Source organism: Sturnira hondurensis, unplaced genomic scaffold (genome assembly GCF_014824575.4).
Source record: "Sturnira hondurensis isolate 20B ecotype Veracruz unplaced genomic scaffold, ASM1482457v3 Scaffold0007865, whole genome shotgun sequence".
NCBI classification, from domain to species: Eukaryota; Metazoa; Chordata; class Mammalia; order Chiroptera; family Phyllostomidae; genus Sturnira; species Sturnira hondurensis.
Genome location: NW_028080496.1, coordinates 9,601,332 through 9,617,408, shown reverse-complemented (window position 1 = coordinate 9,617,408; position 16,077 = coordinate 9,601,332). Strand labels below are relative to the sequence as shown.

The 16,077-nt window shown below is 58.3% G+C and overlaps 1 protein-coding gene across 5 annotated transcripts in view; it reads left to right on the top strand.

Annotated features, from left to right (window-relative positions):
• The window catches only part of LOC118992012 (protein FAM169B), a 31,489-nt gene that overhangs the window by 10,056 nt on the left and 5,356 nt on the right, over positions 1-16,077 (top strand). For 2 of the 5 annotated variants that reach the window (XM_037053711.1, XM_037053709.1), the window contains exons 2-7: positions 2,275-2,405; positions 5,098-5,197; positions 8,066-8,151; positions 10,935-11,112; positions 12,573-12,755; positions 14,617-14,748. In XM_037053711.1, coding sequence (XP_036909606.1) covers positions 2,275-2,405; positions 5,098-5,197; positions 8,066-8,151; positions 10,935-11,112; positions 12,573-12,755; positions 14,617-14,748 — 810 coding nt within the window. Of the gene's footprint in view, positions 1-1,202; positions 1,766-2,274; positions 2,406-5,097; positions 5,198-8,065; positions 8,152-10,934; positions 11,113-12,572; positions 12,756-14,616; positions 14,749-16,077 lie in introns of those variants that run through there. The other 3 variants (XM_037053713.1, XM_037053712.1, XM_037053710.1) reach the window with 2 other exon arrangements.

Here is a 16,077-nt window from a genome sequence, read left to right as displayed (position 1 = left end):
GCCCGGCCAGGCAGTGGCGCCTGCAGGGGCCCGGGTGCCCTCAGGATACCATCCACTAGGTTCTTTGAGGGGATTCCACAGCCCAGCAGCAGAACGACGGGGAAATGACCATGGTGTGCAAGGAGCAAATGCGTCCTCTGCGTTTCCCCCAGCCACACACACCCAGACCAGTGCCAGGCAGCCCTTGCCAGGCTGTGGGAACCCGGGGCAGCCAGGCCTCTGGGCCCAGTGGTCTTGGGTGAGGTGTCCCTGCCCTGTGCCTCTTCAGGGAAACCAAGCCAGTATGATCAAAGTGTCCTCCCTGTCACTAGGGGCCTCAGCGAGCCACACCCAGCCTCTCCACGGGGCTGGCTGATGGGGCTCCTCTGTCACCCCTCATCCTCGCCGAGTGTGCTGAGGGCGGGGCCTGATGTGCAGGTCTCCCCTCCCACGGGGCCACCTGCAGAGTGGCGTCAGGGGTGTCACTGCCCCTGAAGGGGCGGTTGCTCCTGGTGTCACTGTGAGCAAGGGGGCTATGGTTGTGGGTCTCTTCGGCAAGTGTTTGGCCTGGTGAAGGACCAGGGCAGCACAGCCCTCTCCCCTGTCTGCCCTCCTTCTTGTGTTTGGGTGGGCACCAAGTGTTCTCTCATACCTGTGGTGGGCGGGGAAGGGGGGCACTTGACCAGGTAGGTGAAATGAACGGTTTGAACAGACAGTTCAGCTGAGCCACCGCCCAGATTTCCAAATGGGCAAGGCATGGGGGGTGGCGCGTGGGACCGGAGAGAGGAGGAGGCTGCTCTCAGGGTGCCCTGAGGAACCCTCCGCTTCTGGGGTCCGGGGGTGGGGGGAGTGAAGGGCCAAGGCCAAGGCCTGTGAGGTCCTGCAGGACAGAGAGCGGGGAAGGGGTACCAACTCCTATCCTGGAGGCAGCTGGGACTCGAACCCAGGACTCTGTGGCTTCCCGAGACCTTGCCTCTCTGGGCCCCAGGAAGGCTCCCGGGTGTGCTGGCCTTTCAGATGGGCCTGAGGAGGGCAAGGCATGAGGAGCCAGGGACGTGTACAGGGACTTCAGGGGTGGGTGCAGGGGATGGTTTCAGTGGGTCATTGACAACCTGCGTGTTTGACACAGGCCTTGGAATCAGACAGGCCTTCAGGCCCTGGCGTTGCCACCGCCTGGCCCCGTGCCTTCCTCTCCAGGCCTCGTGTCGTCACCTGGACGTTGGAGTGACTGCCGACTGGGCGGGCACCTGGGCGCAGGGAGACCGGCTTCATTGTTCCTGTGATGGGGTGGTTGGGACTGGGGGCAAGTGCAGAGACCATGGGAGCCCCCGAGGCCCTGAACTGAGAGCATCGGGACGGGCGGTAGGAGAGAGACCATACGGGCAGCCAGCAGGCTCAGTGCATGCGCTCGGGAAGCCATGGGGTCTGGCCTGCGGGTGGTCATGTCCTGCGGCTGGCTCATCGCAGTGACGGCGAGTCAGGGGTTCCTTGACAGTGTGTGTGTGTGTGGAGAGAGGACGAAGTGGAGAGGAAGGGCCTGGGACGAGGAAGGAGGGAGACAGCCGCCTCCTCCACCCATGGGATGCCCAGAGTTGAATCCTATGCTGAGTCCACGAAGGGGAGGGGGCGACAGAGGCCCCCCACCCCTGCCCGGGGAGTGTGCCGGCCAGAGGCATCTCGGGGAAAACCAGCTGCCATTGCCCGGCCGAATCGGGTGCTGTCAATGTACCTGATTATGTCAGGATATGATTTTCCCCCAAGAGCATGGCGGTCAGGAAGAGATGCTGTAAGTTTGCGTGTGTAGTGTCACAAGCCTCACTAACTGGGACATGGAAATGCTCTTACAAAATGCGGGCCTGTCAGAGGGGAAGTGGCCGATCTCAGCCGACTGCACGCGCATGCAGGCGGGTACATCTCAGCTCGGCTCCGTCTTGTCAGAGGCTCTAACCGGCTCGTCTCGGGGCAGGTGGCCCCTGCAGATGACCCCGTGGGAAGCCCCCTGGCGGTCTGGGCATGGAAAGGAGGCGTCCGCAGCCGACCCAGTGGGTCCGAGTGCGGCCTCCCACCTCCATGGGGCCCGTGCCAGTCCTCCCCTTGGGAAACTCTTGTTTTCCTCTGCTGCCTGCTGCTGCGCTGTTTCTCTCTTTCTCATTTAAAAAAAAAATAGGTGAACACGATTTTGAAAGCAAGTGTCCGTTTGGATGCCTTAAAAACATCTTCAAGAAGTAAGTGGCTTCCCCTTTAACGAAAGAGTCGACCGATATAGCACGTCTTGCCTTCTCTTTCCCCTCGCAGGCGGCTACCCCGTGGACGTTCTGGAAGACGACCCCGACGGGTACCGGGAAGCCGCCCTGGCGTACTACGCCGAGCTAAGGGCAGGGATGCAGCCCGCGTCAGAGGTCTTCTCCCTTCCCACTGGGGAGCAGGTACGGGTGCTCTTCCTCGTTGCCGGAGATCTCGGAAAAATCTGACTCGTTCGAACGTAAGATGCGAATGAAACATTAGTACGGCTTCAGAGGAGATACCTTCTGCCGTGACTAATACTGTACTAATTCCACCTTGGGAAGCAGAAGGAATCCTGGACCAGGCCTCTGAAGTCTGACAGAGGAGCCCAGTCCTGCCAGGCAGTGAGCCACGCAGCCTGGTGTGAAGCCCACGTCTACCCCTTCCTGGCTGTGTGATCTTGAGCAAGTATCTCAGCCTCTCTGGTTTGGGGGCTCTCATCTCTAAACCTGGGGCTGTGACGAAGCTGGCCTTGCACTGTGGTTATGAGAGTCAATTGAGATATTGTATATAATGCCTGGCTGGGCCTCAGTTTCCCCATTTGTAAAACAAGGCCTTGGTCTCTAAGGGTTGGCCCAGTTCTAAAATTTTGTGATTGGGATGATTTGCATGATTCGGGATGAGTGGCAGCCATCGCCCCGTTGAGCACTGATAAGACTACATTTGAACTTGGACCAGGAGGGAATGGAGGGGGATGGGAGTCGTTTATCAGCCCGGCGGGTTGGGGGTCAAACTTAGACACTGTGTTACTTCTAAGATCTTTCTTCCCCACCGCAGTGAGTAAAAAGAGTATGTGAATCTGGGATCGCACTTGAGCCAGGCTCCTCTCCTTCAGCTTCGAGGCTGGTTTGTCGAAGGAGACAAGGTTTTCTGCTTTTGCACACGTGAGATTTTTTACTCAGCCCAGACATTGTTGCTCTCTGGGCGTCGAAGTTGGTTGAGGAGGAGAGGGTTTCGTCTCGCTGTGCCAGAGTTGTTCCAGAGCGAACGACACAGTGGTCTGCCCAGTGTATGAGGTGCGGCTTCCTTGAGATTTGCCATCGACTGGAAGAGTCCCTCTCCCCTGGGTGTTTGCTCAGGTTCCTGTGCAGAGGAGGCCACTGTCCATGCACGCTCTTAGCGCCCCCTAGTGGTGGCTGAGACAGAAAGGAAAGCAAGCTTGTGGTCCAGGCTGGGGCTTACTTACCCTTAGGGGTAAGGGAGCTGGGGGGCTGCAGCTTGGAGGGAGCATGGGAAACACTAGGTGACCCGAGGCTTGTGGTGACGTGTGCCCTGCAGGACTTACGGGTGAAGTTTCGATCACCTTCTATTTCACAACTCTTTATGGATTGCATTACTTTTTAAAGAAACCTAAAATAGTGTATGCTCAGTGTGTGAATAATTTCAGCGTTATTAGCAAAAACATAATAAAACAAGACAGCTACCCAAATTGAGTGGTTTTAATGTGCCAGAAATGTTGGGATAACAGTATGCCTCTTTTCCTCGCCCCTTCTAAAGACTGTTTTATGGAGATAATTATTTGGTTTCCTGGCAGGCCCGGGCAGCGATCTCCTGCCCCTTACCAGGCTGAGAGAGCCCACATTGGGACAGGGTGGGACCTCCTTTTTGCTTTGAGCAGATTCAAGTTTTCTTTGTGAGTCCAGAGAGATTTTTCCAAACAGAAAGAACGGCCATATCACAGCCCCTCACTCTGGTCTTCCTAAAAGTCTTCTCTTTTCACCGTTTACTCTGTCTTCAGTCTCTCAGCGGTCCTGTCCCATTTAAAATGCAGTCACACTCCCTGAGTTTTCTGGTCACGGAGGCCTACACTCATTGTAAACGATTCGGGAACGATGGCCAAGGCCAGAGCAAATGGAATCACCCACCGCCGAGCGCTGGCAACACCCCGACGTGTCTCCCTTCGGTTTCTGCGTCTGTGTGAGTTTCCTGGACACCCAGATCACAGTCTGAACACAGGCTATCTGCAATATGCCTGTTTCCTGTCGGCATGGCTCTTTGTCTGTGTGGTTTGTGACAGCTCTGTGACTGCCATCTGCTGGGCGAGCTGGCCTCACGTAACGGTGGCTACAGGAGGGCCAGCTGCGGACACTTCCCGGAGGCGACTTAAAGATCAGAGGGCACGGAGATGCTTACGGGCCTCAGCTCGTGTGTGAAGGAACAGTTCCCTGCAACTGCGGGGCCTGCGGTAGACTTACCAGCAACCTGCCTTCCTCACTCGGCCCGCACATTCTTTTCTCGTTCTCCTGTACCCTCCCTGGTTTTCAAATCGGCCTCTGCCCTGGCATGTGCTGACCCTTTGCCCCGGGAGCCGGGAGCCATGGGTTTGACGGTCAAAGAGAGGGCTCGGCCTGTGGGCACTTGAGAGAGGCATGCTGCCCGTCGCTCCTGTCACTCGTGAGCACACACCGAGGCTCTCTGTGCAGGGCAGCAGGCAGCCAGAGTGGCATCATGCTGGGTGTGCAGGCCCGTCCATGCAGTGGCCCCTGGATGACGGCGGGGGCCGGCGTGGCAGGCGTGGCCCTCTGCTGTCACAGACGGAGACCCAAGGGAGCACGAGGAAGGGAGAGCCCGAGTGGGTATGGAATTGCCCCTGACTAGATGGCAGGTGAACGAGAGAAGGGACAGGTGGGCCGGGCGGGTGACGGCAGAGCCTTTGCCAGGGCACCCGTTGCGTTTGGCTCAGAGCGGGTAAGTTTTCCGTTTCAGGTCGCCTGCGTCCTGCCACACCCCCCTCGGTGTGACAGTGACCTTTCAGTGATGGCCGATGGCGAAGAGATGTCCCCCCCGCCCTCCTGCGCTGCGAGACCAAAACGGAGATCTCGTTGTCTTTTCCAGGTTAGACTCCAGGCGCCCTCTGTTTGCTTTTGCACGGTGCATCGCGACGAGCCTCAGCACAAAATCTTGGTCTTGGTCAGTCCCCGGGACACGAAGACAGGTGGGTAGATGAGGATGGATTTAAAAAACGCGCTGCAGATTGAGTGCTTAGGACTCATGGAAGCAAACACCTGGGAGATGGCGGCTGTGTGCGGATGCGGGACTTCCGACCACATCCGGCAGAAGGGACCTGTTTTCGGCTTTCCGCGCTACAGCGAGGCAGTGTTTCTGTTCAGTGGCACATGTGGACTCTTTCTGTAGTGAAGACAGTGGACGGCCCCTGGCCCGCAGAGGTGGGCTCAGGCCTGCGTTCGGGGATGACGTTAACCATTGTCACGAGCCCCACGTACGTGCTGCCCACACAGGGTGTCCGCACAGGGTGACACTTGCTTGGAGTGTCACCACAGCCCTGGGAGGCACAGGGACCACTTCTACCACCCCCCCCCCCCCGCAACTGCCCTGGGACAGAGGGAAGGAGGAGGTCTCCACGGGTCAAGTGACTGGCCCAGGGCCACGCAGCCGTGCGGGGTAGAGGGTTTGTGCCTGGTGATGGTTGGATGGGGTTTGTTTCTGGCGGTGACTCACCTGTCCTTCCTCACCTGTTTGTTTCTGGCGGTGACTCACCTGGTGATGAGACCGCTTGTGATGGCTTTCAGCTCTGCCAGTCTGGGGAGGTGGGGAGAAGGGAGGGTTCTGGTCCACCCATCCACGTTGAGCCCAGCGTACCGGGGGCCCCAGGCACAGGTCTCTGACCCCGAGGGAGTCCCAGTTTAAATTCTATCCCATTTATTAAGTTCATCTCTGTTTCACCTTTCTGTATGTTACAGACTTCCCACAATGATCACCTATGCCCTTTTTAGTAAGAAGTCAAAAAGAAAACACAAAGCCCAAACCAACCCTTAATTAGTGAGCCCCTTCAAAGGATACATCTGACGCAAGTGTGGGGGTTAGGTCTCCCCCACCAATTTGCAAAGGGGGCCTCCTTCAGCTCTCCACCCCGCCCCTGCCCGGTGCCCTGGAGTTTGCCTGCCGTGCGCCCTGCGATTAAGTGTGGGCTTCCACTCTGAAAACGCCCTGCTCTGCAGCTGCCTCGCAGCCCCGGGTGGGCAGCCTTCCCGATGGGCCGGCTATTCCCTCGTTGCCGATGCCCAGCCTGGAGAGCACCTCACTGGCTGTCTGGTCTGGGAGTGGCGGGCGTGCTGGCCCCGAGGCTGGGGGTGGCCGGTCAAGGCGCAGGACATCCACTTCCAGGCCTTGGTCTCCAGGAGCCAAGGGTCTGTGGTAGTCTCAGGCCTTCAGCCTTGCCTTGACTTTGGGACTCCACCCCTGGGTGGGGACTCGCAATGGGTTGGTAACAAGGCGTGCCCCCAGGGACTCCCCAGTGAAGGCCTGGTCAGAAACCCCAGAAATGTCCCTTGGGACGTGTGTCACATGTCAGCATCCCTCCCCCTGCCTTCTCTCAGCATTTCGTAACATTCTGCTTATAGGTCTTTAGCTGGTTTACATAATGTAAGCATATGACTGACTCTTGTAAATCTGTTTCCGATTAAGTCGGTACTTAATTTCTTGGTTGTTTTCAAGAATGTGGTATAGTAAATATTCATAAGCCCCGGGAAGTCTCAGTCTGGCCCTTTCCTACGTAACAACGCTTTAAATAAAATGTCCAAGAGTTTTCCAAACTTCTGGGGGCGCTGTGTTGTGTAGCTGCGATTTGGCGAGGTTTCCAGAAAGCGCCTCAGGTGTTACTCACACTTTGTGCCCTTGAATCTGGCATTTGAAAGTGGACACGACGTATGAATGTCCCTCTTGTGGCTTTAAGCACGGGACTTCTAAGCGCATCGATCCCCCTGGCAGCTTTGCGTGTGGTCTCAGCTGGGACGGCGGGCATCGTGGTGGCTGGTTCCCCTGTGAATTTCCCGGAGCAGGTATGCTTGTGAGGGCTGTGTGTGTGCGTGGTTAGAAGGCAGTGAGAAGGGTCGAAGCTGATTGATAAGCCCCTTGTACGAGTTAATTATCGATAAGCTGGTGGAATCCATCGCAGGAACTCCTGACAACCCTGCCCGCCAAGGGGGATCATCTCAGGGTTGCGACTTGCCCAGTGGCAGGCAGTTTTGGTGGAGGGCAGACCACTGTTGGGGCACAAGGAGCGAAGTTTTCCGCCTGCCCCCGCACAACGGTGCAGGCGCACGTCCCAGGAAGGGCCAGCTGGGCCGGTTCCAACTACAGGACGTGGTGGGAGAGGTGAACCGGCTGAGGCTGTGGACACCAGGGGGTGCGGGAGGAGGGGTTTGTAGCAGGAGCAGAGGGGACTCTTAGGGCAGGGAAGACCCTCCATGTGTCTGCGTGGCCCTGTCACAGCGGGTACGTGCTGTCATTTGTTAGTGCAGCGCCCCCCCTTGCCCCCCCTCCCTCTGCGCTGCCCCTGAGTGTGGCCAGGAGAGTGAATGCAAATGTCAGCTGTAGACTCCAGACGCCCTGAGGGGCCCATGTCTCTCCATCTGTTGTAAGGAGTTACCGCTCCAGTGGGGGGCGCTCTCGGAGGGCTCACAGAGGCCCTTGCGTGGTGTTGGGTTTACTAAAGCTGGGAAGGCCTCGGTGGGGACACACACCAGGGCCGGAAAGGACAAGGAAGCCCTGCCCTGGAACTTGTCAGTGTTGGCGTGCCTCTTGCTGGCCCTGCAGCATCGGACGCATCCCGTCCTGGGGCCAACAGCGGCCATCTGTGAGGACGTCCGTGAGGTCCCCTCCCTGCGAGGGTGGTCACTCTGCACCCCGGTGGGTGCTCTCCCCACCCTTCAGCTCTAGAGACAGTGCCCGCTCTCCCCACGTGTGATGTGTCCTTTGCGTGGCGGCAGTGGCTGCTGAGACCGTGCCTCTGGGGACCGAGGGCTGCGTGCAAGTCATCTTCTCCTCTCGGCTTCCTCCTCAGTCGTGGCAGTCTACCTGAAGGGGTCCTGGTGGGCCACCGAAGATGCCCTGAGGACCTCGGACCCTGCCAGAGAAGGGCTGGTGAAGGTGAGGCGGCCTCATTTGAAATGGACATTGCGAAGGGGGTTTTCAAAGTCATCGTACTGTCACCGGGTTGATACCGTCACCGGGTTGATAATTTAAATCAGGTTGCCCCTGGGGATTTGACTCCAGGCCTGCGTCACAAAGCCCTGTGAACTGGGGGCTTACACAGCAGAACTGGGCCACCCCACGGTCCTGCAGGCTGGGAGTCTGAGCTCGGAGTGTGGGCACAGTTGGTTCCTTCTGAGGGAGGGAGGGGGAGTCCAGCAAATCCACGGTGGCCTGGGGGCTGGCCAGCGCAGCGATGTCTGGGTGCGGCTGCCTGATGGATTAGTTAGGGGGCTGTCCAGACTTTTTCTTTTCTTTTTTTTTTTTTAAATTTTATTTATTTATTTTTAGAGGGGAAGGAGAGAGGGAGAGAAACATCAATGTATGGTTGCCTTTTGTGCATCCCCTGCTGGTAGTTAGCCTGCAAGGAACCGGCTTGCAACCCAGGCATGTGCCCTGACTGGGAATCGAACCGCGATCGTCTGGTTCGCAGGCCCGCGCTCAATCCACTGAGCTACGCCAGCCAGGGCTCAGACTTTTTCTTTTTGTAGGGGGGCCGGGTGGTGCTTAGTCAGCTGTTCTGACTGCTAGGAAGGGTCTGCTTTGCTATTGAAGGAATTTAGATGAGGAAACCCCCCCAGTTTCTGAGAACGTGGCCCAAATTGTGCACAGAGGCCCTTGGGTCATTCTTTCCTCCCACGGACAGCGCCACGTTGCAGAGGTCTGTCCTGCCCCCGCCGTCCTGGGGCCAGCTCCCCGGTCCTTTTCCGGAACTTACGGGCTGACGTCTTTTCTTTCGATTCCATTTTGTTCCTTAGCCAGCTCTTCTTCCCTACCTACCCCCCCCCCCCAAATGGGCCGTGTTAATGTTCTTCCTGTTAGTGTAATTAGTGGTCCTAACTGAGGGGTTAGAACTGGGTCTTCGTTGTGTGTTTTCAGAAACTCGTCCAAGAGGCCTCAGCCCATCACACGCTAGTTCCCCGCCCTGGACCCCCCGCCCCGGGAGGAAGCAGGCGGCTGAGATGCATTCCCTTCGTCTGCCTCCCTCCTGCCAGTTCTGATGGAACACTTCCCTCTCGCCAGATGCAGTCTGCTTTTCTCTTCCTGCCTCGCCCCTCAACTTTCCTTTTTTTAAAATTTTTAAATGTATTTTATTGATGATACCATTACAGTTGTTCTATTTCCCCCTTCATTCCCCTCCACCCTGCACACTCCTCCCCCACCCTTCCCCCCCTTTAGTTTATAACCACGTGTCACAAGTTCTTTAGATTCTCTATTTCCCCTACTATTCTTGCCCTCCCCCCTGTCTATTTTCTACCTACCATCTATGCTATTTTCTGTGCCTTCTCCCCCCTTCTCCTCCTCCCACTCCCCTGTTGCTAACCCTCCAGGTGATCTTCATTTCTATGGTTCCGCTCCTGATCTAGCTGTCCTCTTGGTTTGCTTTTGTTTTAGGTGTGGTTGTTAATAACTGTGAGTTTGCTGTCCTTTCACTGTTCCTATTTTTTATCTTCTTTTTCTTAGATAAGTCCCTTTAGCATTTCATAGAATAAGGGCTTGGTGATGATGAACTCCTTGAAGTTGACCCTATCTGAGAAGCACTTTATCCGTCCACCCATTCTAAATGAAAGTGTTGCTGGGTAGAGCAATCTTGGCTGTAGGTCTTTGGATTTCATGACTTGGAATACTTCTTTCCAGCCCCTTCTTGCCTGGAAGGTCTCTTTTGAGAAATCTGCTGACAGTCTGATGGGAACTCCTTTGTAGGTGACTGTCCCCTTATCCCTTGCTGCTTCTAGGATTCTCTCCTTCATTTTAGTCTTGGCTAATGTAATGATGATGTGCCTTGGTGTGTTCCTTCTTGGGTCCAACTTCTTTTGGCTCCTCAACTTTCGCTTTTATTAGTTGACAGTTACAACCTCCCACATTGTACCGATCACATTTTCGTGACCGGCCCCTTCTCAATCGGTCTGGACAGGATGCGGCTGCCGCTGTCTGTGATACAGTGTCGGGGCGGCTTCCCCAAGTCAGCCGGTGTGGTTTTCGCAAATCTTCCTCTCCTCTCAGACTTGGCTCCAGATAAAGGTGAAACATGTTACATTCTGGGCCAATGAACAAGTTTACTGGCGCTGAGCACTCTGCCATTTGCTAGGATTCTGCAAGCTGCCTTCTTTTTCTCATCAGAGCCGTTGAAAAGCACCCAAAGGTTTCGGGCATCGTGTGGGGTGGGGGTGGGGGGCTTTGCTCCTTGACCAGCCGAGGAAACGGAGGCTCGAGGAGGTTGTAAGTTGCCAAAGGTCTCCCAGCCCATCCAGGCAGAGAAGCCACAGCCAGAAGTGATGGTGATGGTGGTGGTGGTGATGATACAAATTTAAGGGCCACGTATTAAACATGAAACCCAGCATGGATAATTATACCAGGGAGAGGCGGACACCTGCTGTGGCCCTGGCACCGGGGCGACCTGGAGTGCACCCCTGTCTCCGATGTGTGGGTTGGCACCAAGTGCCAAAAAAATCTCTAAAAATCAGCCCTGGCTGGTGTAGCTCAGTGGATGGAGCGCGGGCCTGCAAACCACACAATCCAGGTTCGATTCCCAGTCAGGGCACATGCCTGGGTTGCAGGCCAGTTCCCAGCAGGGGGCACACAAGAGGCAACCATACATTGACAAAAAAAAAAAAAATCTCAAAAACTCTGACTTTTCCTCTCTCATCTTACCTGGTCCTTTTTTGTTTTTTCCCTCAAAGGTTCAGTCGTTTGGGGAGAGGGTTGTGCTTTTCATCCTGAACGTTGTTATTTTTGGAAGGCTGGAGAGAAGACTGGACGACGACAACATGTTTTTTTTACCTCACTCTGGGAAGGAGGAGGCCAAAGTCCTGTGGAGGGACGGCGCGGCCGTTGGATTTTACACGACCAAGGCGAAAGGTGAGGGGCAGCGGACTCCTGTGGCGGAGAGGTCGCTGCGCACGTGCGGGGCATGGAGAGGGCCTCCGAGCCCAGTGGGTATCGCCCACGCAGCTGCCGTGGAAATGGACCTGAGGTCTTCTCGCTGCACCGGCAGACGGGCTGCACTCACGCCCCTTTGAGTCTCAGGCCATGGCACGTTCTCTGTAAGAACCTTGCCGCCGTGAACGGTGTAGAACGACTCTGTGAGCACCGTGCTTCTCATTTCTGTTTTTTAATGTTACCCACTGGCCCCCAGGATGGATCTAATTGCTGACAGCGGAGCCAAGGTGCAAAGGCAGGCTGGGTGCTGGGTTTACGGACCTCACCTCAGGGGGGGCGGGGCGGCCGTGCCAGCCGGGGGCGGGCAGCAGGCTGGGGTGACAGCGTTTTTGGGCGAGGACGAGAAGGGACTGTGGAGGACCCGTTTGCCGAAGGGGTTGGTCTCTTCTCTGAGTTTCTTTGCAGTTGCTTGCTTTCACAGTTTTAAAATTTTTTTAGGTTTGTTTTCAATGACAGTCAGCACACAGCGTGGGTGTCAGGTGTACAGCACGGTGATCAGGCGTCCAGTTGCCTCTCGCACAGTCATCCGGTGTTCTGCCTGGCCACGCGTCTTCTTTGCTGAAGTGTCTGTTCAGATATTTTCCCCGTTTTTTTTATTGGGTCACTTGTTTTTTTATTTGGCTTTGAGCATTCTTTACACGCTGTAGATAGCATTTCTTCATCACTGTATATCTTGAAAACATTTTCCTTTGGGTACGAGGTGGTGTGGGAAAGAGCCGAAGATTTAAATGGGGACCGAGTCTGAGTTGTCCGTTTACCACTCTGTGGTCTCCTGGCTTCTGCTGGGGTCAGTCCCGGGATGCTCCCCCTTCAAACCCACTGGGCTTCAGTTCTCTGCCAGGGAGCTGATCTGGACACTTCGGGGGTGCACCCGTCAGGGTGTGTATAGGGTGTCCCTTAGTTGAGGTGTGTGAGGTTGTTTTCTGTGATTAACTGGGCGTGTTTAGAGGGGGGTAAAGTGCCCTTCTCCTCACAGGGTCCCCTCACACGGGGGGACAGGGCACCTGAGTGACTGCTGGGGACACTCCCCTGACCCCTCGAGGGGGCCTGCAGGGCTCCTCCTCTGGAAATGTGCTGTATTTCCTTCCCCACACGGAACGGTATCTTCTAAGTAGCATTTTAGTACAAGCCATGGTATCCTTTAAAGTCACTTTATCGCAATGTAATGTTATGTCCCACAAAACTGTACGATTCAGTGACTTTTAGCCAGTTTCAAGCGTTGGGTGTGGTCATCACGCGGATCAGATTTGGGGAGTCTCCTGCACCCCAAGGGGCTGCCCATTTGCCGTCAGTGTCTGCTCCCACACGGCCCCAGGTGTGGACGCGGCCACACGGGTACAGGCCCGCACGGCGGTCTCTGTTGCTTGTCTTCCCTGCAGGCAGCCTGTGCGGTGATGGCACAGGGGCGTGCTACCTGCTGCCTGTCTTCGACACCGTGTTTGTCAGGAGGGGACACCGTCGCCAAGGCCTGGGCACGGCCATGCTGCGGGACTTCTGTGAGACCTTCTTCGAGGACAGTGCCCTGGGCGTCAGTCGGCCCATCTCTCCTGCCATGTACCAAGGTACGCCCACCTGCATTGGGCAGAATCACCTGGGCAGCAGCGATGGACCCCCCGTGCATCCGGGCGACTGTGGGCAGGGGGCAGGCCCTTGGAATGCGCCTCTTCCTTCGGAGAGACCTCCCTGTGTTTCAGCACAAACGGGACTCGGTGCTCGGATTGCAAGGGCCGACCCTTCCCCAGCCGGAGAAATAACTGAAACCAAATTGAAACCGAGAAATAATGATAGAAACCAAAGCTCCACGACGTGAGGGAGAGGCAGCACCCAGACAGCGGCTGCTGAGCCCCCATTGCTTCTGCCCTTGCACTTGGAGCTCGAGGTTCATCATTTTCCCCCAAGAGCCAGAGGCGCAGGGTGCCCAGGGACTGGGGGGTAGGCAGTGCCGTGTACGTGGGTGAGCGGCCTGGCAGCGGAGGGCCTGCCTTCCGGCTGAGTGAGAGGGCCGCCTGCCCAGGGCCCCATGCTTTAGGGACCTCTGGCGGGCAGCTGCACCTCTCTCCGTGTCTGGGGTCTGGGGGCTCCAAGCGGGGTTCCCACCTGGGTGCAGGCCACTCCTGCTGAACCAGCCCCGAGCACCGGGCCGTTGGCATTCCTGCCAGGGGTGCCCAGGGCCTGAGTGGCTCCACCCCGGGGTCTGTGCACCTGGCAGCCGACCATGCCAGCAGCTCGCACATCCTCGGACCCCGCGGCAGCTGCAGGGGGGATGTGGGTGGAGTGTGAGGCCCGGGGGTGGGTGTGCACAGGCCCCTTGCCGTGTCAGGGGCTGCCAGCTGGGGACCAGTGCTCTGGGTGGTGCGCAGTGTGGTGCAACACTGCACGTCGTCCAAGAATTCTAGATTAGAAGCTGGCCCTCCCTGTGCTCGTGAAGTTACATTTGTCCAGACAGGAGACTAGAACGGCCCCTCCAGCACTCTGCTAGTTCGGCTGGCTCCTTGGGAACACCGAGCGCCTAGCCCTGCAGGTCCCCCCTGCTCTGTGTCCCAGGTTGGACGTGCCTGTAGAGGGCGTGATGGGGCCCCGGTGGACGCCTTCGGGGCTGGGAGCACTTCCGCTGCGGTGCCTCCTGTGGCCGTGGGGTCGCCGGGTTATGGTGCCTGCAGAGGATGCGCCGGGAGGCCCTGGGGTGGGAGGGGCAGGGCCCGAGGTGGGGCGATGCTGCGGGGTGAACTGGGGGCCCCTCGGGTCTTACGATGAGGCCCTGCCCCCAGTGTGCTNCCAGGTTGGACGTGCCTGTAGAGGGCGTGATGGGGCCCCGGTGGACACCTGTGGGGCTGGGAGCACTTCCGCTGCGGTGCCTCCCGTGGCCGTGGGGTCGCTGGGTTATGGTGCCTGCAGAGGATGCGCCGGGAGGCCCTGGGGTGGGAGGGGCAGGGCCCGAGGTGGGGCGATGCTGCGGGGTGAACTGGGGGCCCCTCGGGTCTTACGATGAGGCCCTGCCCCCAGTGTGCCTGTGCGTGGAGACAGGGCCCTCAGAGGGTCATTAGGGTGAAGTGAGGTGGTACGTGCAGGCCCCGTCCAATGGGGTGGTGAGAAGAGGGCCTTCTAAGGGGCGCAGATGGGTTCGGGGTGGGGGGAGGCCGCGAGAGGGCAGACGCGAGGTGGCTGTCTGCGCACCAAGGGGAGAGGCACACCTGCCGACACCTTGATCTTGGACTTCCACGCTCCAGAATCGGGAGTGAGGAAGGGCCTCTTGTTTCAGCCGCCTGCCCGTGGTGCTGAGGTACGGCTGCCCGAGCAGAGGAATGTGGGGTGGGGAGGAGAGGGCAGGGAGGGTGGCGTGGGTCGGAGCAGAGGCCCGGGCGGGCTGGCCTGTGTGCCGGGTGTGGGGCCTGCCGGACTCACAGGGGGACTCCTCTCCCACAGTCTGCAGGAAGTTCCTGTCAGCCCACCCGGAGGAGCGGGGGCGCCTGTGGGAGGTGGAGCCCCCGGGGGCCTGGGGCCAGCGGGACAGCATCTGGCTGCAGGTTCAGCTTCGACAGTCACGCCTTCCAGATGGTGAGTTGGCGTCCGAGAGTGCCCTCTTTGGTCTCACCGTTTTTGGGGGTCACCGAGGTGCAGATTGACGCCTGCTGATTGAGTCACGCCCCTGCAGGGGTGGTAGGCTCGCTGTGGCCGAGGGAGCAGGGACACCTGGCTGGGGGTGTCTTATCCCCCCACCTCCCCTCCTGAACATGCCTCTGTCTGAACCCCCTGCGGGCGCCCTGCTGACAAGCAGCACAGGATTGTCACGGGGAAGGAGGCGAGCGCCCCTGCCTAGCAGGCGTCAGTTACAAACGCCATTTGGAAAGACCTGCGCCCCTGCGCCCCTCTGCCCCTGTCCTCTGGGAAAATAAGTGGCCACGCCCCATGCTCTGCAGGTGAGCACCTGGCCCTGTTCACGGGCAGCATAGGGTGGATATGGGGACATCGTTGTCCCCAAGGGCAGCCCTGTTACAGACACGCGCTGTCCTCAGTGTGGGGTTTACTGGTGGGGTTTGGATGGGGGGCATTAGCGTGACGCCAAAGGTGTGGCGGGGGAGGGAAGACCCTCCAGTAGCCAGAGGGTGGCGCAGGGCGGCACAGCAGTTACCTCTGGATGTCCAGGTCACTCCTCCAGGGGCTCTTTCTGTCTTCCCCGCTGCAGAGGGATGCTGCCCACTGGCCCTAAAGGGGAGGGCCCGGGACGGGATGGGAAGGGTGGGCCCTGCAGCTGCCGCTGGCCAGGGCGGGTGCCCGCCTTTCTCTCTGGGATCTGAGCCCCTGTCTGTGTCCGGTGCTGTCCCGACCTGATTTACCTTTGTCAGCCACAGGGAAGAGGGCCTTGGAGTGTGATGATGAGAACAGCGACCATTTCTAGTTCTACCACGGTGCCTTCCAGCTGGAAAGCTTCAGGCCTCTTCAGATGCCTACAGCGACCAGTGGGGCGGCCAGGCACTGGGGAAGGAGGCCCCCGCAGGGCTGTGCCCGCGATCCTCATGAGGCCCTTATGGGCCTTGCCCTGTGGCACAGGCAGTGAGAAACGCAGGGAGGTGGGCTGTCCGGGGGGGCCCTGCGCTGAGCTGACCAGCCCTGGGGGTGTGCGGAGTTTCCCAGAGGGCCTGCAGCCCTGTGTGCGCCTGGTGTCTCTGGGGCCGCAGCTCCCTGACCGGGCACGGAAAACCCCGATGGCCTGCCTGTCAGGCTGTGGGGGTGACATGGAAACCCCACAGGCTGAGGCGGAGGATGTTCCCGCAGAATCGGGGAGCTGGCTTTTTCTCGAGAACTGCAGGGCACGGGGTGGGGGGTGGTGGGGGGCGGTGGTTACTTCGAGTNAACGCAGGGAGGTGGGCTGTCCGGGGGGGCCCT